The sequence below is a fragment of the Danio aesculapii genome, chromosome 21 (genome assembly GCF_903798145.1).
Source record: "Danio aesculapii chromosome 21, fDanAes4.1, whole genome shotgun sequence".
Lineage (NCBI taxonomy): Eukaryota > Metazoa > Chordata > Actinopteri > Cypriniformes > Danionidae > Danio > Danio aesculapii.
The window spans coordinates 39,909,816-39,932,139 of NC_079455.1; the positions used below are offsets into that span (position 1 = coordinate 39,909,816).

Genomic DNA, 22,324 nt, shown 5'->3' on the forward strand with positions numbered 1-22,324 from the left:
AAAAAACGTAGAAAAATAATAAGATATTTAGATAGATTGTTGGTGATTGGATGGGTTTCGGCCCGATTGGGTAACATTACTTCAACTACTTTTAAAATTAAGATCTGTACAAAAATTATTTAAGACATACAACACAATACTTCTTTGAATTTAAGACTTTGTTTGTTTTAAGACCCCGCAGACACCCTGAATATAAAGAGTATTATGTTTCAATACAATAATAAAAAAGACTAATAACAATTGATTAAAAAATCAAAAAAATATATATATTTTAGCTGAAATTAACAGATTTTCTTTTTTGAAACAAGGCGCAGCACTCATTAATGCTAGTGTAGATTTTAAAGGGGACCTATTATACCCCTTTTTAAAAGATGTAAAATAAGTCTCTGTTGTCGCTAGAGTGTGTGTGTGTAAAGTTTCAGCTATAAATACCCCACACGTAATGTTTTATAACTCTTTAAAACCATTGTCATTTTGGTGATAGTCTCTTTAAATTCAAATGAGATTGTGCTCTTTTCAAAAGAGGGCGGAACTGCTAATGCCTGTGTGTCTGCATAGTGGCAAATAAAAAAAGACTAATAGGCAGGGCAATCAAAGTGTTTAAAAAAAATAAATAAGTACAGTGGTCCTTCGCTATAACGTGGTTCACCTTTCTTGATTTTGCAGTTTCGCAGATTTTTTTTTGTGCAATTCAGCATGCGTTTTTTTTTTACAGCACATTGTGTTCTGCATCCTGATTAGCGCATTGTGTTCTGCATTCTGCCTGTAGACCATTGTCAATCAGTCTACACTGTAAAAAATGCTGGTTTCAACACAATTCCTAAATGTTGTCCCAACACAAATCGATTAAGTTAACATCCCTTTTTACAAATTAAAGTGGATTGAACACAATTAAGTTGTCCCCCAAAAAAACCTTTAGAATTGTGTTGTTTCAACTCATTTTAAATAAGTAGTTTGAAGAAGCAGCAAAAGTCATTTTGTGAGTGTACGCCTTGCCGTGTCTCCTGTACAGTACAGAATGCGTTCAGCCAAATTCACATAAACCTTCGATCGCAAGCATATAGATCATTGATAGTGAGTGTCCTCACATATAATATTGTTTCATGGTTTGGTAACACAACATTTAAACAGAAGTAGAAATTATCGCAAATTATCAATCAGGCAGATAACTGGTCAAAAATAACTTTCACTGCAGATTTTATTTGACTTCTTTATGGAAAAAACAGCAGTTGCGATTTTTAAAGATAATACACATCCCCTTCACTCAGCGTTTGAATTGTTACCATCAGGACGCAGGTTTACAATTCCTAAAGCACGAAGGAATGCTTATAAAAAGTCATTTATCCCAATGGCAGTTGTTGTTTTAAATCGGATCACTGTTTGAAGTGAATGTGGTGGTTGCCAAGAATGATCTGCAGTAGTTTGTATGGGGCTAATTTGGTTTTTAAACTTTTAACTTATGTTGTTGTCTTGCTGAGTGTTGTTATTGTGTGATTGTTGTATGTATGCAATTGTTGTCTTAAATCTAGTGTTAAAGATAAATTTCCTTTCTGTACCAAGTAGAACTAACAATAAAGGTTAAACTTAAACTGGGATAAAACAGTTAAATTGCGTCACACACTTCTCTAAATTTCTCTACATTCATACCTCCTCAAAGCCCGATTGCAGTAAAATCATCTAAATTGACTTTCGCAGCATGGAACGTGATTGTTATCTGTATTATTAAGTGTTTATTTTATATTATTAAGTACTCTTATTCATGTTTTTAAAAGCAAAAAAAAAAAAAAAATGCATAATGCATGTGCTCTAGAGATGTATATCCCCACCAGTGTCAAGAGCGAATCTACACCCTTGTATTATTGTGGTTCTTTAGATCGTTAATCATAGGGGAACCTAATATCAGTGCTATATATTCTAACACCAGTAATGGTTCTTAAGGTGTTCTTTGGTGCGGTTAAGGTGCTACATATCACCATCACCAAAGATATAGGCAATGTATCCCTAGGCCCGTAGCCAGGAGGGGGGTTCCGGTGGTTCGAAACACCCACCCCTCACTGACAAAGGCCCGGAATTTGTCTCATGCATGAGCTCATTTGTCCTATTTTGACTATTCATAAATAACCCATCCAAAAAGTTTTAAGACCAAGCGGAATCTTCTGTTGCCTGTCGCTTTGGTGTTTGACTTCAGCTAATCAGTTTTGGCCAATGCACACAATTACTTTCCATCATCCAGCTGTGTAAGAAAACATATAGCCTACAATCTGACATAAGTGAAGTCATCTTTCGCTACTGTATTGTTTTAAAACATTTCACAAGTAACTTTTATTCTAAATCTTGGATCTTATTCTTGAAACAAAAATGACCAATAAAAAAGTGTGAAGCACCAAAAGCCACCAATATAAAAATGAATTTTAATACTATTTTGGCTATTATTGTTATCCCTGAAATTTTAAATGAACCTATTTTGTTTATGATGACCATACAATCTATTTCAGCTAACATAGTGCTTAAAATGTCACCAAAATGCAGTATTTAATTCACATAATTAAATAGCCTAAATGAGGTAAAAAGGTCCACTTTTTGAGAAAAAAGAACCACTTCTTTCAAGAAGCTGGCTACAGGCCTGCCTTGATATTAGTTCCCTTATTAATATGAGCCAACAGATCCACTTTTAGAGCTATATTTTATTTTCCACCATTTTTAGAGTATCAAATCCTCTTTTTTTAGCTTGACCTAAATTTAGTGACTGAGGTAAAGTTGGTTCTATCGCACATTCAGACTTTCTCTTTAATATATACTTTCAGAAATGAATTCTAAAGTCATATAGTAGCCAATAACTATCAAAGTAGCATGGTTCACAGTCTATTAAATAGTGCTAATGTTGTTTTGAAGTTTATCATGCAATTTAGAAGTATGAATATTCAAAGTAGTGTGGTAACCAAAATAGGAAGGGTTCAAATGAATGAATGTGCGAATATAAAACCAACTTTCCCTCAATAATTTAGCGCTAAAATGACAACAAACGCGAAGATGATAAAACAATAAGAACATTAACATTTATAGCATTTTTATTAATAATAACAATAACATTATCAACCCCCAAACCCCTTAAATTAATGTCGTCGTTTTCAAGGATGATTAATATGCAGAAAACATTTCTGATTGGCTGAGTTTTCTGACAGGACGAAACAGCACGGGCCGCTTACTGAACACATAATTTTCCGTTAACGGCCGTTACACACAGGCATGAGTAAACGTTAATTCTCAAAACAAACTATTAGACTACCTCACATGTTATATGACTATTATATGTAACAATTAATGTGGGGTATTAAAAAAAAAGTCAGCTATCATTTTGTGTAGCTCACCACGCTTCAACAATTGTCCGTGTGCTTTACCTGTTGACTCGGTAGGTCGATCATCCTTCTCTGTTTTCCTCCTCCGAACCGCGCTTTCTTCTCCAGTTGCCGCCGTCGTTTCTATGCCGTTATTCTTGTCCGTCTTCCCGCGCTGACCTCTAAAGGATCGGTAAATGAAGAAAGCGGCGCACACCGACAGCATGGCAATGATCCCAACGGCGACCACCGAGCCTAATCCGCCGACCGCGTCCAGCAGCGACTGAATATCGCGGCCGTCCAGAGCGATCGGTTTGCTTTTCTTCATGTCGGTGTTGCGGGTAAACAGATTCAGCGGAGAGATCTAACGGTAACGGGTGATCACTTCATTCTCAGTGCCGCGGGACAAATGACCCTCTGATGCGGCAGGAGATGAAAAGAAACCCTGCAATCAGGTGTGCACGCAACCGATAGGCTCGCTCTCTCTCTCTCTCTCTCTCTCTCTCTCTCTCTCTCTCTCTCTCTCTCTCTCTCTCTCTCTCTCTCTCTCTATTCACTTTATTGGCATGACATTCATGGGTAGGGTATGTAGGCAAAGCAGAAAAAACATAAATAATAATTGTAATAGAAACAGTGATGACAATAACAATAATAATCACAACAATATATATTTAATCATAATAATAATAACTATATCTATCTATCTATCTATCTATCTATCTATCTATCTATCTATCTATCTATCTATCTATCTATCTATCTATCTATCTATCTAGCTATATATCTAGCTATCTATCTATATAGATATAGATATAGATATATAGATATATTATTGGCATGACATCTTAAGTATTGCCAAAGTTTTGCACATTACATGAACAATGAATAAAATAATATAGTGGTTATATAATACATAAGGTACATATACATTAATAAATAAGTAAAATTCGAAACAAATTAAAAAAAGATTAATATGATTACTAAAAAGATAATCAAAGAGGAAAAACAAAATCTCTTTCATTCATTGTTCGAAGCTAAGATCTTTTATTTATTTATTTTGCTGCATATATTTGCTTTTGGTAAATATTTTTTCCACGTTGTCTTTTTGGAGGTGCATAATGTGTTCCAACCAATAAGTTATTAGTTTATTATTATTATTATTATTATTATTATTATTATTATTATTATTATTACAAATAATAGAAATAAATGTTTTCTCCAAATATTTTTTTTATATATAATTTAATTATATAATTTATATAATTTAATAACTATAATAATAATAATTATTATTATTAGTAGTACTCTAAATGTATATATTATTTGAGATGGATTAATTTATGTTAAGTGACTTATTATAATTTTGTGTTTACAAACTGGTATATTTACTTATTTAGCATTTTTGTCTGCATTTATAGACAGTTTCGAACTGAGCAAAAATGTAGACACATTTAAAAAATGACTTTTGCTGCTTGTTCAAACTACTGATTTAAAATGAGCTGAATCAACACAATTCTTACGTTTTTTGGGGGGACAGCTTAATAGTTTTTAGTTCATTCCACTTAAATTTGTAAAAACATTTAAGTTAACTTAACCAATTTGTGTTGGGAAAACATGAAGGAATTGTGTAATATCCAGCATTTTTACAATACATTTTGCCAAGCAAATTCCAAGTGTTTTACAGTTTGCTGGATTATTTTTATTTTAACTTTTTACATTTTTCAGTATATTCTTCTGATTTTGTTCATTTTTTATACATTTTAGTGCACTTTATAAATTACACTTGTTTTATATAAGGAATGCTTTTAATAACATAATCAAATTGCTGACAATTTTAGCCATGTTGTTGCAAAACATAAGGCTCATTCAGAGACACATTAACACACTCCTGCTCTGTGATTGTATCACGCTCAGTGCTGCTGATATTGTGTGTCTTTGCTCAGAACAAGATGGAGTCAAAGTTCAGTTATTGATTAAATGTGAAACTCACTCTAGATCTGAATAGAGCAGCAAAAAATATCTGATAACCTCCCAGTTGATTACACTGTATTTTGAGGGATTTGATTTAATCCTAAAAGACACAGATGTGATAATATTTAGGATCACAGGTGATTAGTTTAGTAAAAGATATGTTCCTATTATTGTCATGCCGCAGATTTGTAAAACGGACACTTTAGGGAATCAGTAACAGTGTGTATTTATAGATATCTAGTTTTGCTGATTTGTATGAATGAATCTCATCAATTAACATTGTCAGATACATTTTAACCTCCTCTCTGCAACATAATGAAATAGTGTCTAAAAAATCAAACATATCAACCAAAAATTGTTAAATCAAATAATACTTTCATTGAGCAGCAGATATCAATGGCTTTATTTTGGTATAAAGGATTATCTGCTGCCACCTGCTGATAAGTGATGCTATCTGAATTTTTTGCATCATTACAAACTTGATTTCCGAAAATACTTTTAGTATTTATTTACTTTCCATTTGCCGAAGCCCAGAACATGTGGGGTCTCTTTTGTTCTGCTATATACTGTATAAACAACAGATTTAGTGAATAGAAATGCTTATTTTGTGTACAGTTATACAGTTGAAGTCAGAATTATTAGCCGCCCTGCTTATTTTTTCCCCAATTTCTGTTTAACGGAGAGAAGATTTTTCAGCACATTTATAAACATAATAGTTTTAATAACTCATTTTTAATAACTGATTTATTTTATCTTTGCCATGATGACAGTAAATAATATTTGACTAGATATTTTTCATGACACTTCTATACAGCTTAAAGTGACATTTAAAGGCTTAACTAGGTTAATTAGGTGAACTAGGCAGGATAGGGTAATTAGACAAGTTATTTTATAATGATGGTTCTTACTGTAGAATATCAAATAATATATAAAGCTTAAAGGGGCTAATAATTTTGATTTTAAAATGGTGTTTAAAAAATTAAAAACTGCTTTTATTCCAGCCAAAATAACACAAATAAGACTTTCTACCGAAGAAATAATATTATCAGACATGCTATGAAAATTTCCTTGCTCTGTTAAACATCATTTGGGAAAAAAATGATAAATAAAAAATTCATGGCACAACATACAGTTGACGTCAAAATTATTAGCCCCCCTGTTTATTTTTTCCCCAATTTCTGTTTAAGGGAGAGCAGATTTCTTCAACACATTTCTGCACATAACAGTTTTATTAACTCATTTCTAATAACTGATTTATTTTATCTTTGCCATGGTGACAGTAAATAATATTTGACTAGATATTTTTAAGACACTTTTATACAGCTTAAAGTGACAATTAAAGGCTTAACTAGGCTAATTAGGTTAACTAGGCAGGTTAGGGTAATTAGGCAAGTCATTTTATAATGATGGTTTGTTCTGTAGACTATCGAAAAAATATATAGCTTAAAGGGGCTTATAATATTGACCTTAAAATGGTATTTAAAAAATTAAACTGCTTGTATTCTAGCCGAAATAAAACAAATAAGACTTTCTCCAGAAGAAAAAATATTATCAGACATACTGTGAAAATTTCCTTGCTCTGTTAAACATCATTTGGGAAATATTTAAAAAATAAAAAATTCAAAGGGGGACTAATAATTCTGACTTCAACTGTGTATACAATGATTAATTTTATTGAATTATTTGTTTATTATTCCGTTACTAAGTACTGTTAGACTCGGAAAATGATAAAACACTCTTTATTTCAGTTGTATCTTATTCTTTATTGTGTTTAACTATGCTTATAGATTGTCTATAGACCATTTCAATGTCATAATATATCTATCAAACGTGTAATAAATCAAAAGACAATTAATCATACATTTTAAACACATCACACCAGATCAAATGCAGTAGAGAAAACCAAAGCCGTATATTATGTAGAGCAGGTCAGACTGATGAATCTGTATTCAGAGCATCAGGATGAAGGCGAGCAGAAAACAGCAGAGGAGTGGCAAACTCTGAGTGATGCTTTTAGCACTGTTGCACAGGTTTCCTGTACAGCATGTGGAGTTAGTACCACCATAAATGGATGCTGCGCCAGTGCAAAAAGAATTGGAGACGCAACCTTTGAACATCATTGACTGGTTTCCCAAATTTCCTAAAGAAAAGATAGAAAACAAGTGAATGAAGGTTCATGAAACAAAAAGCCCTGTCTACACTGTAAAAAACAGAAATCTTGCTGCTTTCATTTTTTTTTGTTGTTGAATCAAATTAACTTTAACTTGCATCAAACAAATGGACTAAAAGTATTAAATTAAACTCTGCAAAACTTAAAAATTTAGTTAAAATCTGATTAAAAATATGTTAAAGTAACAAAAACATTTGTAGTTATGACTTGTCAAATATTTTTTTTTACTGTGTAAGCGGGCAATTGCTGTATGTAGTACCTGTAAAGGTTCGTAATGGCATAGTTCACCTAAAAATTAAAATTTACTCACTATTTACTCACCCTCAAGTGGTTCCAAATATTTATGAGTTTCTTTATTCTGTTGAACACGAAATAAGATATTTTGAAAAAGCTGAAACCTGTAACCACTGATAGTAGGACAAACAAACACTATGGAACTCAATGGTTACAGGTTTTCAGCTTTCTTTAAAATAGCCTCTTTTTTTGTTCAACAGAAGAAAGTACGTCATGGCAGAAATTATGACATAAACGATGACAGAATTTTCAGTTTTGGGTCAACTATCACTTTAAGCATGTTACACCTTCATTCATTTTCCTTCAGCATAGTCCCTTATTCATGGGTTATATCATGGGTCTCCACAGCAGAATAAACCACCCACTATTCTGGCATATGTTTTAAACAGTGGATGACCAGCTGCAACCCAGTACTGAGAAACACCAATACACTCTCACATTGACACACACACTCATACACTAGAGCCAATTTAGTACATCCAATTAAATCTTTGGACTTTGGTGGAAACCGGAGCACCCGGAGGAAACCTACGCCAACACAGGGAGAACATTTAAACTCCACACAGAAATACCAACTGAGCCAGCTGGGACTCAAATGAGCGACCTTCTTGCTGTGAGGCGACAGTGCTAAACACTGAGCCATCGTGCCGCCCATCATGTTAAATCTAATTAAACTAAGTTCCCCTTCATGGAAACTCTGACGTGTGTCTTGTAAAGATATTGGGAGTATGCTAGATGACCAATTAATCTGAAGAGTAAGAAAACGAGCCAATGAATGGCAAATGAATTGGCAGAGCTCAGCTCCACAGGTGTCAGCAGTAAGACATTAACAGAGTAAATCAGCTGGTGGCTGTGAAGCGAGAATTTAGATTTTTGCTTCAGAGCCTAACACTAGAGACTGAAGAGTACCTCTGCTAAGCTGATGTAGTCAAGAAAGCAGTATTCCTGAAGGGCGTCACACACCGTATGCGCTGCTCAGCGCCGCGACACGGCGCGCACGTGACAGTTTAAAGTATTGCACACCAGACGCGCACATTCGCATGTTATTTAAAATGAAACTAATCAGATGGCACTCTGTGGCATGGCAGAAATATGAACAGTGTCCTGATTCGTGGCTGGGCGCCGTGGACAGCCGCCGACTTCTGGCGCCGGTGTGTGTACCCTGATAGAAACCTATGTTTAGAATTCTGAATTACATGGCGCTGCATAGCGCGACGCTGGGCGTAGCCGAGCAGTGCTTCTGGTGTATGACCTGCTTTACAGTGCGTGTGACGACATGTACAGCGGCGATTGAACTGGACTCCTTTTCTGTCCCCTAGACGTTTTCGCTGGTAGCTGAAAGAGCAGTTTTCACTAAAAGAGCAGATCCTAAGAGAGCAATACGGTTGAGCAATGCGTCTTATTCAAGAAGCTGTTCTGACTGTGCGTTTCTGGATGCTGTGGTTCCTATCTTCAGACGGGTCCAGCATGTCAATGCGGTGCTTGCGGACGGCTCATGCTCTCACTGTAAGGGTGTTTTTCTCCCCCCGGTCCTCATGCGCTTGCTCCTTCACCTCCCTTGATGGCGAGGCGGCCAGTGGGTACGAAGCTATTCCTCAGGTGGTGGGTGCCGCCACCTGGAGGGGTAAGCTGAGACCCCTGTCTGAGGTGGGTGGGTTTTCTGTATCTCTCACGGCCAGAGCCCACACCGCTGTGGGCCATGCCACTTCTGCCCTGCACCACGGCACTACCTGGCTTTGTTGCACAGGGGTGGTTCTTCCTCAGGCTTTTGCGTAAGCACTGCTCAATGGTCTGCTATGCTCTCATGACCTTCAAGTTGGCCACCAGTGGCCTACCCTGGCAGATATTCACCATGCTTTCTTGGCTTGCCGATATCCCAGTCAGGCCTACTTGGCAACACTGTCAGGGACTTTACCCAGGAGTCCTCGGTCGTGAGAGATCAGCCGTGTGCAATAGAGCAGGTCATTTCTTGGTGGGCTCAGAAAACTACTCTCCCATCGGACCTGTTCGAGTGCTCTTCCCGTGGCTTCAAGACACTCCACCGTCCCAGCCCATTCCACTGGCTAGTGAACGTGCTGAGCCCCCCCACAGGAAGTTGACGGTCCCGTCACAGGTCATTGTTAAGTCTGGTACTCAAACCATGAAGCGAACCTGAGGCGGGCCGCTTGGAGAAGAGGAGAATCGTTCTTTCCCCGGTGGAGAATGGGGCTTCCTCCGCAAATAAATGTAGCGATCCAAAAAGAGCGGCTTTTCCTCCCTCTGAGTGTGAAGCCTAATTGCTGTCAGCATGGGAGGCACTGCCTTCCAGCTCTGAGTTTTGGTGCCTTTCGACACAGGCTTTTGAGGGCACCAGAGGATGGACTTTCTCTCGCACCAGCCTCTCCACGGCATCCTGGAAGGAAGGTAAGAGTCAATCTCTAATTTTCAGCTCTTCCTCAGGATGCTCCACTTTCTGGGGTGAGCACTCCCCATTCTGAAGCTGCCCTTCCGCGGGTACATCAGCGATCGTTCCGGTGATGCTGCTTGTTCGGACTCTGTCAGCCTGGTTAGTGTTGCTCACGTGGACGGTCAGACTAGGCTATGCGTTTCAATTTGCTGTCCGCCTCCTGAATTCATGGGTATGTATTTAAGTGGTCATTGCCATGCCACCCCTGTCTCGCGTGAGAAGATTGTTATCCTCCTTATTGCGTTTATGCCCGCACTTCATCATACCCAGAGAGCGGTGGGTTATACCAATCCTATCTGTACATTTTGATCTGTCATCTGTTTAGGATGCCAATCAAGATGCTCATGCAGAAACGCATGCCCCAGTGCATCCGTCCATGGGATTGATTGCAGTTATTGACCTCAAGGACTTGTCTTGTCCATGTCTTGCTCTCTCCCTCCTTATACCTTGCTTTTCCTGGTTTGCGACAGGGGCCGATATTGGCACTACAGGGTCCCTCCCTTCGGGCTCTCCGTGTTTCCATGCGTGGAGGATGCCCTGTGTCTCTTCGATGCACGAGCATTGCCATCTTTTGATTAATCATTTACTGGCTTATTTTTACAGTCTATGTGCCAAGGTTCCTACTGCCCCTTTATCTAACAGGTAGTGAACCTGTAAGCGCTGCCTGAGGAGGAGGCAGACCCGGCCTTTCATTGCTTAATGCCTAATGTGACCAAACATAGGCCATGCGTCTCTAAGCAGCTCCATTCTGTTATGATTGGCAGAAGGGAAGTTCAGTATCTAAGCGAAGGTTGGGCCACTTGATGCCATCGCTCTTGCTTCACTGTGCCAGGGCTAGCCGTGTCCTCGGGAGAGAGAGCACACTAAAAAAGAGCAGGGCCTCTTTTTCAGGGTGAGTACGCAGCGCCTTTTAACAGATTCACCTAGGTTTTATAAGCTTCGTGTGGAGCTGTTTCCTCCTGATTACTGGGTAATCCTGGTCAATCAGGAGGAAACTAAGCTCAGTGTCAAAAACACTTGCTGCACCATGCTCCCTAACCCAGAGATATGTGCGCTTTTTCTGTTCTGCTAGTTGGTTCCCCGTTTTGGCGAACCCTAGAGAACTCCTCCGAGGCCCCAGCACCTGACTAAAAGCACATTTAGGACCCCCGATCTAAATTCTTCTAATTATTCCCATGTAATGGTAATTAAAGGGCCTAGGGGACGTTGACAGGTTGCGCCCTTGGTGATGCTTGTGCAAACTTCACAGCAGGGGCGTGACGGACTGCAGTGGCCTTTTCCAAACACACTCCAATATGTCTTTACAAGACACACGTCAGAGTTCACATGAAGGGGAACATCCTGGTTACGTACTTAACCCATGTTCCCATGAGTGATCTAAATCTAAATTACCTGATTCTGAAATGCAGCGGTCTTCAGTTCCTGAACAGCTCAGTGTCTTTGAGCAGTTCTGTCCGTCACAATAATAGCATTTCAGTCCATTGGGGACATTAGTGTTGGGATCTACAGGTTGAAAGAAAATTTTTTTTGTATTTATTTAGTTCTGGTGTTGCTGTGCATTGAGACATTTTTTGGTTATTGTTCTTATATTATTCAAATTTTATTTAAATAAATCTATTATATAAAACCGAAAGTCTTTTTGGGCTGATGTTACAATTTCCAATAAAATGTAGATTGTCAGTTTGTCGAATGTTGATTTGTAAAATACCTGCAGAGTCTTGCACATTACAGAGATCGCTGGAACAACAGTAAATAGAGGTTTTTATGCTGCCGAGGTTGATGGACCCGGTTGGACAGTTAGTTAAGGGATAACAATCTTTAAATGTAGCTTTGATGTTACCTAAACGGACAAACAAAATGAAACAGGAAAGGTCAGTAAATTACCACGTATTGTCATCAGTTAAAGAGCAAGTGTTTCTATATCTGTAAGTAGTATATGTTAATAACAGTTTCCGTGCACAAGTGTTTATTTAGGGTTGTGAATTGGATTTTTTTTTCAACTTTATCTCTGCTCTGTTGATTGTTGATGTTGAAAATTGAGCTCTACAGTTTAAAAAAGTGTCTTTTATTGACATTTTAGTAGTTTGAAATAATATATAAGAAGTATATACTGTATAGAGAGAATTAAGTCTGTAAAAAAACAGAAAATAGGCTGGCAGTTTATTACTAGGTTTTTAAAATACAACACCAACCCAGACAATGTTACTTTAAACTATTAAAAATGTTCATAAAAGTAACTTTTTTCCAACTTTTCAAGGTTAAAACCTGTTGGAAGAAACATCAAACTCCCATAATGCAATTCAAATGCATACATAAATGGGGAAAAATAAAAACATGAATCACGAAATATGGAAAACTGCTAATTTACAGATATTTTCACATCTTGTGCTCTGCACTGTGTCGTGCTTAACAACAATGCTTATCAACCTTATTACATAATTATACATTTCAGCAATTGTAAAATATAACATCCATATAAGTAAATTCTAACCATAGATTTTAATCCATTATTGTGCATTACTTACCACTATAACCTGTTGAAGCGAAGCAGCTGGAACCTCCAGTGCTGCATGTGGTCTGTGTACAGGAGTTACCAGCACACTGATAACAGCGGAGAGAGTGTCCTGATAATGAAGCCAAACAAGTGTATGAGAGGGAAAGATGCCAGATTTTACTATCATTAAAAACAAATACTATTTGTCTTTGTACCTGCGCTGATGAGAACGAACAGAAGAAAAACTGAGATTTGCAGATCCATCTTTGAGCAGGTGTTGAATGAACTTGTTTGTCTGTTTCACCTGTCATTTTATAGTTTATCAAAATGGGAGGGACTTTCTGAGACTTTTTTGACATTTACATTAGAAAGGCAGGGGAAATAAAGCAGTAGATATTCAATTGTGCAATTTTATATCGGTTTTGCAGTTTCAGTCTACACTGTAAAAAATTATATGATCAATTAGTCCTGACAGCATATGTTTTTAGGTCATTGTAACTTATTAAACTAAGTTAATCATGTTCTAACTTAATTTTATAAGCTGCACAAGCTGTTTTAAGTCAGTTTAACGTAAAATAAGTTCAGTGGACTCATATGGTTAATTTGATTCAGCTTAATTTAAGACAACCAGGATTTTTTTTTTTTAGTATGGAGATGAACCTTGCATTAAAAAATATGTTGGTAATTATTATTATTATTGTGTTTTTTAGTTAATTCAGTAAAGCATTCAAGTAAAATGTTAAATGTTGCTTTGGAAAGTGGTAAAAGTCAAAAAGTATGTTTATTATATTTGTTTTAGATTGTTTATAAAATTGTAGATTAAAGTATAGTTTGTATTGGATTGTATTAGACTGTATATTATTAGATTATAGTATTACAATTTTGTAAAGTGTTTATTTACGGTTGTGACAAGTATTATGGGAGCTTTATCTCAAATTCAACTCTACAGTTCAACAAAGTGACTTTTATTGACATTTTAGTAGTTTGAAATAATATAATCTATAAGAAATAATAATATATAGAGAAATAAGTCTGTAAAATAACAGGAAATGTACTGGAAGTTTATTTTATATGGTTTATAAGGTTTTTGTAGCGTAATTTACAACATCAACCCAGACAATATATCACTTTAAACTATTAAAAATGTTAATTAAAGTACCTTTTCCCAACTTTTCGAGTTTTCAGTTAATTCAATAAAGAATTAAAGGTAAATGTTGCTCTGGAAGTTTGTATTGGATTGTATTAGATTGTACATTATTAGATAATAGTATTATAATCTAATATAATAATATTATTATTAGTCTGTATTAGATTGTATATTAAAGTATTAAAAAAAGCTTCTAAATAACTAAAACAGGTTTTTAAACTAAAATAGTTTGAAATCCTAAATACAAAGTACACTATTTTTGTTACCACCACAAACTGCTGCCATGTTTTACATATTTTGCATGTGTAATAAATCAGTAGTTTAAAAGAAAGCCACATTTTTATATAGTTAACATATACAGCATCAAGCTTGTAAGCTAAAACCAGTCTGAAGGCTGAAAGGCATACAGGCCAGACTTGTTTTTTGGTTTTGTTAACAACAGGGCAATTATTATTATTATTTTTATTTTTTTACATATGTGCAGCTGAATGGTCTAATTGTATGTTTAAGATACAGTTAATGCGTATGGAATGTTTCTGTGAAGACAGGATGAGAATTGTTCACATTCATTCTTTCATTCAGAGACACTGTTTGTCTTGCCATTGTAGCCTAACAAAAAAATTTAAAAGATTAAGCATTAAATGAATGCAAATTCACAATCGTGTACAGACATAACAACAGATGGGTGTTAACTATAACTCTGGATCAGAGACTGATACAGTAACTCTACAGTAAAAAATGTATTGAAGATGATGTTGCTCTACTGATATTTATTTAAGAGAAAAAAATGCATTCATTTAAACCAATAAAGGGATACTTCACCCAAAAAATGAAAATTACATCATCAGTATCTCTCGTTGTGGTTTAGTTATCGTCAGTGTTGGGGAAAGTTACATTTGAAAGTAATGCATTGCAATATTGGGTCACTCCCTAATAAATTAACTAGCGCTACTTAGTTACCTATGGAAAATAATGTGTTAAGGTATTTTTGAGTTACTTTTAAGTCCCTTTTTCAAACCTGCCTGAGACTTGGGCCCAATCCCAATTCTATTTTTGTATCCCTACCCCTTCCCCTTCCCCCTGGCCGTTAAAACCGCTTTAAAATGTATCCCTAAGAATTGGGACAGCACCACAGTACCTGCACACACTGGAATAACTACAGCAGTCGCCATCGTTTGATCTCATATGTCATCGTGAGCTCTTGCTTCATATGAGATCAGACGAGGGCGACTGCTGTAGTTATTCCAGTTGTGTTATTTTTTAGTATTTATCTTCAGGAGATCACTGAAGGCATATATTATGTTATCATAACGATCTAATGTGGCAATAAGATGTACTGCGCATTTACACTGTGGCCATATTCATCTATATAAACACACCAAAAACAACAATAACATTATAGCAGACACTGTAAAAAGCCCATTTCCAGCCTCTAGACATGACTGACAGGGTATTCGAGTGTCAGAATGTTGTAGGACTGCTGTACAGGGGTTATTATTAGGGTTTATAGAACGTGAAATTCAGCGGGTTTTATTTAAGTGTTTTTTTTTTAAGATTGACGGTAAAACACGAATGCGGTTATGAATATATTAAAACATGTGCTTGTTTGTTGTAAAAATTATTAATAATGACAAAAAAAAAAACCAATTTGGATCTCCTTTCGAGTGCTGCAATACTGCGCTTGTAGATGGTGTATTCTGGGAAATTTTCTTAACCCTTGGTTTCGAGTGTGGTCCTGAAAAATCTTCATTCAAAGGACTATTCACCCCCTCCCCTTAGCCCTATGCCTTCAAGCTAAAGAGAATTGGGACACCCCTACCCCTCGTTTTGTGCATTCCCGTGAAGGGGTAGGGGTGTCCCAATTCTCTTTAGGTAAGAGGAAGAGCTAAGGGGTAGAATTGGGATTGGGCCTTGATCTCTTTCCGAACTTGTGGGGTGTTTTTGTTTTTTTAAATAACATAACACTGTGTAACCTACACCTTCATTTACCTTTTGAATTGAATAATGTAACTTTCGGAGAACTTCCTGATGCTATACATGCCGTATATACAGATTAATGAAAGTTGAAGCAAATGTGTTTACTACTTTTGTATTTTTGTCTTATTAAAAAAATAGAAGTTTAATCTATTAGCCATTCAAAGTTATCTGTACTTAAACATTTAAGTTATCTGTAATTAAACAGTTAATTAATTGAAGAGACCACATTTGGTCAACTCAATTAATTTCGATTTCCCATTACTTAAATGAACTGAGGGAATCGCTTTCCTCAAATCATTTGAGTAGCCTCGATTTATTAGGGTTTACAGTGCGCATGTGATGTTTTTGGTTTCTTTTCTGGACATTGAGCATTTTTGTTTGAGCTCTCAAATTTCATCTAAAACATCTTTATTTGTGTTCTACAGATGAATGAGGCCTCAAGGGATTAGATCAACATTAGGGTAAGTAATTACTGAATTTAAATTTTTGGGTGAACTAACGAGGGTTCCCACGCTCCTTAAAAGTACTTGAAATTCAGACACATGAATTCAAGGCCTGGAAAAGTACTTGAAAGTGCTTGAGTTAAATCTGAAATCAAATTAGTTCGTGTTGTTATTTAATTTCCAAGTTGAACAGATTAAAAAAAAAGAGTTTGTGCATGTGCATGTAGTAGCAGGGTCTTGATTTTCATTCATTTTCCTTTAGCTTGGTCCCTTTTTTATCATGGGTTCCCACAGCGGAATGAACCGCCAACTATTTCAGCATTTGTATTAGGCAGCAGATGCCTTTGCGACAGTGCTAACCACTAAGCCACAATCCCGCCAATCTTGACTTTATTATTCTTTGTGCATTTGCTTGTATTAGGCTACATCTCTTACAAGGAAGAGAGAAAGAGAATAAATGGCTTAATGCAGCTTAAGTTGTAAGTTTAATTGTAAGTTACTGTCAGTAAATGCTGTTTGACCATCTTACCATTTACATATCACTGGATGAAAGATTGTTGATGAGAGAAACCATGTGACATTTGAATGCTTATGTAATTGTTCTGGCAGCGTTCAGCTTGTAGGTGATGTCATTACCTCAGATTAGCCATAATGTCTAGATAATATCCATTGAAAGCATTGTGCGATATGCAATAATTGCATGCTGAATGCTAAACATTGGAGCTGAGGCCATGAGCTTGTCTCTGAGGCTCAATAATGCACTGATTAAGATTTGTCACCATCTACATGTGTTTTTTTCTTCAATTTTATCATTTTAACAGTAATCATTTAACTGATGAGTTTAACATGAATGCAAAATACACAGTCTGGATATTGTGTATTTTTCATCCAGGCATGTTTACTTTATTAAAACAGTTTTAAATGAAGGTTACATTTATCTTTGCCGACATGTATTATGCTATCTGAGACTTCTCTAAATCAGGGGTGCCCAAACTTTTTCCTATGATGGGCCAAAAAGCAAACTTGATTGAGAGTTGGGTGATGAAGGTAAAAATATCAGTCTGTATTACATTAAAGTTTCAATGATTAATTTCCTAATATTAAAAAATATCTACAAAACATTAAATTATATTAACAAATGTAGTGTGTGTGTGTGTGTGTGTGTGCGTGTGCGTGTGCGTGTGTGTGTGTGTGTGTGTGTGTGTATAGGTATATAATAAATAATAATAAAAAAATTAAATAATAAAATGAACTTATTACAGTAAAAACATAAACAATCCCATTAATAACACAATGGAGTTCAATGCTGAATGAACTAAGCTGCACCTGCCTTTGCCTCGATTTGCTTGCCTGTTACTTGTGCATTTCTCCCTTTCTTCTCAAATGGATGTGGGCCAAATCAAAGCTTAGCATGGGACAATTTTGGCCCGCAGGCCCTAGTTTGAGCATCTCTGCTCTAAATTAACAGTTCAGCTAGCTATTAATGTTGTACTTAATAAATGTTAAGGTTATTATTTTAACTGTACTTTAACTTTTAATTTTAAAGTTTAGGAAAAATAATAAATAATAAAACCATTATTATTATTATTATTATTATTATTATTATTATTATTATTATTATTATTATTATTATTTTATTACTATTACTTAAAAATAGTAAATAATAAAACCAGATTAATAACAACATTTTTAAAAAAAATATTGATATCAATACTGCACACCTATATAAATATTCATTTTAATTTTATCAGGTCTTAAAAAGGCTTTAAATCTAGGGTTAAGCCAGCCTGATCTCACGAGAAAACGTAAGTATTTTACTTTTTGTCAGTTAAGTGGCGAATTCGTACGAGTTCAGTCTCACGAAATTGTACAATTTTAAAAAGGAGGCGTGGCACCTAACCCCACCCCTAAACCCAACCGTCATTGGGGGATGAGCAAATCGTACTAAATTGTACGAATTAGATCGTACGAATTAGCCACTAAATCAAAAAGTTACGAATTGCCGTGAGATTGTGTTGGTTAAGTCCACTTTTGTTGGATTTTTTGACCATTAGTTCCCAGCATTCCCACAGCATGCAAAAAATGACTAAATGGGATATACATTAAAAGCTGATATACAAAATAATTTTGACTTGAGTTTAATTATAAATAAGTAACGTCTACATTGAGTGTGCACATTTGATGTTAACATGTTTAATCATGTTATTACGTTTAACAAAAAAAGTCTTTAAACTGAGAAATTCTTGATTACACATTAAAAAAATGATGTTTGGTGTTTGTTCAAACTACTTATTTAAAATGAGCTGAAACAACACAATCTTTGAGTTTTTTAGGGGACAACTTATTTGTTTTTTGGTTCAATCAGCTTATATTTGTAAAAACTAATGAGATAACTTAATTTCACAAACAAATGTTGTCCTAATACAAATCGATTGTATGGAATCCAGCATTTTTTACAGTGTAAAAACAAATTTGTACAGCAACAATAAAAAAACATTTCAATGCATATTTTAGCTGTTTCAAACACACTCATATATGCAATCAAAACATCATCATTACATAACATTTTTAATATACTGTAAATATCAAGTGTAAGTGAAATCTTAAGTACAGGAAGGATTTTAATGACGTATATATGCTCGGGGTATGAATTTTAAAGGTGTTTAATTTAAAATAACTAGTGCTTCAAAAAGTCCTTGATTTTGCTGTTCATGAAAGAGTGGGAACCCTTTCTAACCCCTAAATAAGGGTGTGGATCAGATAAATGTTAGACTGAGAAAATGCTAACTTTAACCTGCTTTATTCTTTTCCTGAGTCTCAATTGTTACTTTAATGAAGTGGTCTCCATTCCCTAAATAGTTCATTGGGTTTATGCTATCAAAATATTTTCTTTCCATTGGGAGTGCTAGAGCTGAGATCAATGGGAAGAAAAACGTTCAACGTTTGAAGGAAAAATATCTTTGTTGTTAAATCAGTCATCAAAATGTAACGTGTTCTTCCTGTAAAGCAACATTGCTCTTCATTTGGCAGCAATTCTGTTAGGTCTCGTCCAATTATTTTCTTTTTTTGTTGACTGTTCTGCAACAGTAAATGACAAAACATAGAGAGCATCTTGGGCGTCACAAATATTTGTGCTACGGCAGTAAGAAGAGACTTTTTCTGTGCCAAGGTTGACGGACCTGCTTAGGCAGTGCTGATGCCTTATATAAGTAAATAAAACAAGAATATAGAGTGCAAGTGAATATTAGAATGTTTTGATTGAATTTGATTGTGCCTAAAACGTGTGTTCCTGGACACCTGTAGCCTGTAAGCCTGTCCCTGGACACCTGTAGACTTTAAGCGATTTATGAGGATACTGTGGTCAATGGTGTCAAATGCCGCACTAAGATCGAGTAAAACTAATAGCAAGATGCACCCTTGGTCAGCAGCTAAGAGTAAATCGTTGGTTATTTTCACTAATGCAGTTTCTGTACTGTGATGAGCTCTGAAACCTGACTGAAACACTTCAAAAACATTGTTCTGAAATATGTAATACTGGAATATGTAATACTTGATCACTTATGAAATTAAATATTATTACTTTTATTCATTTCTGATATTACATTAGACTTCAGTTCAGCTCAACAAGATTCATTAAACACAGGGCTGGGGAGTAAAGTAAATTATGTCATAAAAATACTAAAATAAGAGTGATTGTGTTTCATTATAGTTACATAAAGGGATTTATTTAGAGTTTTGTATCGTTTTTAACGCATTAATGGAAAGTGTAATTGACAGTTCATGTCGATGGCAATCTGTGACTCTAAAATGTTATTAACTAAATAAGGCGTCCTAACATCTGAATAAACTATTTCATATTAATTCATTAACCAGATTTATAAGAATTATTTAAATGTAATCCAACATATTTAGATTACATTACAAAACTTGAGTAATTACCAAAACAAGCAACAAATTATGCTTCAGAGGACTTTTTTTTTTTTTACAGGAGCAGGAAAAAGCTCATAACGTTATTTTTGAGTGACATTTAATGCCCTGTGTAAATACAGCTCTATCTATCTATCTATCTATCTATCTATCTATCTATCTATCTATCTATCTATCTATCTATCTATCTGTCTATCTGTCTATCTGTCTATCTGTCTATCTATCTATCTATCTATCTATCTATCTATCTATCTATCTATCTATCTATCTATCTATCTATCTATCTATCTATCTATCTGTCTATCTGTCTATCTGTCTGTCTGTCTGTCTGTCTGTCTGTCTGTCTGTCTGTCTGTCTGTCTATCTATCTATCTATCGATCTATGGATCTATGGATCTATGGATCTATCTATCTATCTATCTATCTATCTATCTATCTATCTATCTATCTATCTATGGATCTATCTATCTATGGATCTATCTATCTATGGATCTATCTATCTATCTATCTATCTATCTATCTATCTATCTATCTATCTATCTATCTATCTATCTATCTATCTATCTATCTATCTATCTATCTATCTATCTATCTATCTATCTATCTATCTATCTATCTATCTATCTATCTATCTATCTATCTATGGATCTATGGATCTATCTATCTATCTATCTATCTATCTATCTATCTATCTATCTATCTATCTATCTATCTATCTATCTATCTATCTATCTATCTATCTATCTATGGATCTATCTATCTATCTATGGATCTATCTATCTATCTATCTATCTATCTATCTATCTATCTATCTATCTATCTATCTATCTATCTATCTATCTATCTATCTATCTATCTATCTATCTATCTATCTATCTATCTATCTATCTATCTATCTATCTATCTATCTATCTATCTATCTATCTACTATCTATCTATGGATCTATCTATCTATGTATCTATCTATCTATCTATCTATCTATCTATCTATCTATCTATCTATCTATCTATCTATCTATCTATCTATCTATCTATCTATCTATCTATCTATCTATCTATCTATCTATCTATCTATCTATGGATCTATGGATCTATCTATCTATCTATCTATCTATCTATCTATCTATCTATCTATCTATCTATCTATCTATCTATCTATCTATCTATCTATCTATCTATCTATCTATCTATCTATCTATCTATCTATCTATCTATCTATCTATCTATCTATCTATCTATCTATCTATCTATCTCTATCTGTTGTTCTTTCTATTGTTCTATCTATCGTTCTATCGATCTATCTCTATATGTCTGTGTCTATGTCTGTCTGTATGTCTGTCTGTCTGCATGTCTGACAAAAAAAAAGAAAAGTTATACAGGAATGACCAGTTCAGTTGCTTATTTTTGAATGGAAAGTAAAGTGTTTGTGTTTCTAATAATGAAACCACGTTCCTAAAAAAACTTTAGGTAACATTTCAGTATAGGGACTAATTATCACTGTTATTAGGACATTGACTCTTTATTATTGCTTATAATAATAAAATAAATTATAGATAATTTGCATGATCTTCAATTAAATACATACGGTAAAAGGTATTGTCAGATGCTTGCGCTGTAATATATATTACTTACAGTTTTTCTCAGTGGCTTTGGTGCATTTCTCACAACACTATTTACATTTGCACAACAGTTAATGCATTTCTTTCAAAATGAATTTCATGAATGATTTACAGACCTATGTATGTTGTTGGTTCAGTTCCAATATGTCCTGCAATATTGTTTACAGTTGTGCACAGCTCTAACCAAAGGAAGTGTATGTTTGTTGTAAATAAGTGTGTATTTATTCTTTTGCACAATGCTGTGAATAAATTAGAATTGTAAAGAGCAAATGCAGTAAAACATGTAAAACATATATATTCAGTGTCTTGGACTCAGATACCTCACTAAATGCAGTGACTAACTTTACTGTAGTTTTCAAATGACTGTGCAAATAGTATATAGTGCTGTCTTGAGCATTTTCAGGACGTGTCACCAAAATCTGACTTTTTTTGCATTGAAAAAAATGTACAGAGTAAACTGTCATAATGAAAACATGACAAAGCCATTTGACTATCTTGTTT

The 22,324-nt window shown here is 34.9% G+C and overlaps 2 protein-coding genes across 3 annotated transcripts in view; both read right to left on the bottom strand.

Moving 5' to 3' along the window:
- stbd1 (starch binding domain 1) overlaps positions 1 to 3,791 on the bottom strand; it is a 15,321-nt gene extending 11,530 nt beyond the window's left edge. For both annotated transcript variants that reach the window (XM_056446067.1, XM_056446066.1), the window contains exon 1: positions 3,399 to 3,791. In XM_056446067.1, the coding sequence (XP_056302042.1) occupies positions 3,399 to 3,663 (265 nt within the window). In that variant the 5' untranslated portion in view covers positions 3,664 to 3,791. The remainder of the gene's footprint in view (positions 1 to 3,398) is intronic.
- A 3,253-nt stretch (positions 3,792 to 7,044) lies between these two features.
- On the bottom strand, positions 7,045 to 13,009 carry LOC130214923 (phospholipase A2 inhibitor and Ly6/PLAUR domain-containing protein-like). Its single transcript, XM_056446800.1, has 5 exons — positions 12,926 to 13,009; positions 12,742 to 12,840; positions 11,925 to 12,056; positions 11,609 to 11,719; positions 7,045 to 7,446 (listed from the first exon to the last, which is right to left on the bottom strand). Exons 1-5 carry the CDS (start codon positions 12,972 to 12,974, stop codon positions 7,256 to 7,258), a joined length of 582 nt encoding a protein of 193 aa, XP_056302775.1. The 5' UTR covers positions 12,975 to 13,009; the 3' UTR covers positions 7,045 to 7,255.
- Between the last annotated feature and the right edge of the window lie 9,315 nt (positions 13,010 to 22,324).

What these genes read in the sequence shown, in the direction of transcription:
- LOC130214923 (XM_056446800.1), bottom strand. Translation starts at nt 12,974, where the DNA reads ATGGATCTGCAAATCTCAGTTTTTCTTCTGTTCGTTCTCATCAGCGCA. An exon ending in CGCTTCAACAGGTTATAGTG is followed by an intron (nt 12,057 to 12,741) that starts GTAAGTAATGCA and finishes TTGTCCGTTTAG; the next exon opens with GTAACATCAAAGCTACATTT. An exon ending in CCGCTGCATTTCAGAATCAG is followed by an intron (nt 7,447 to 11,608) that starts GTAATTTAGATT and finishes TCTTTTCTTTAG; the next exon opens with GAAATTTGGGAAACCAGTCA.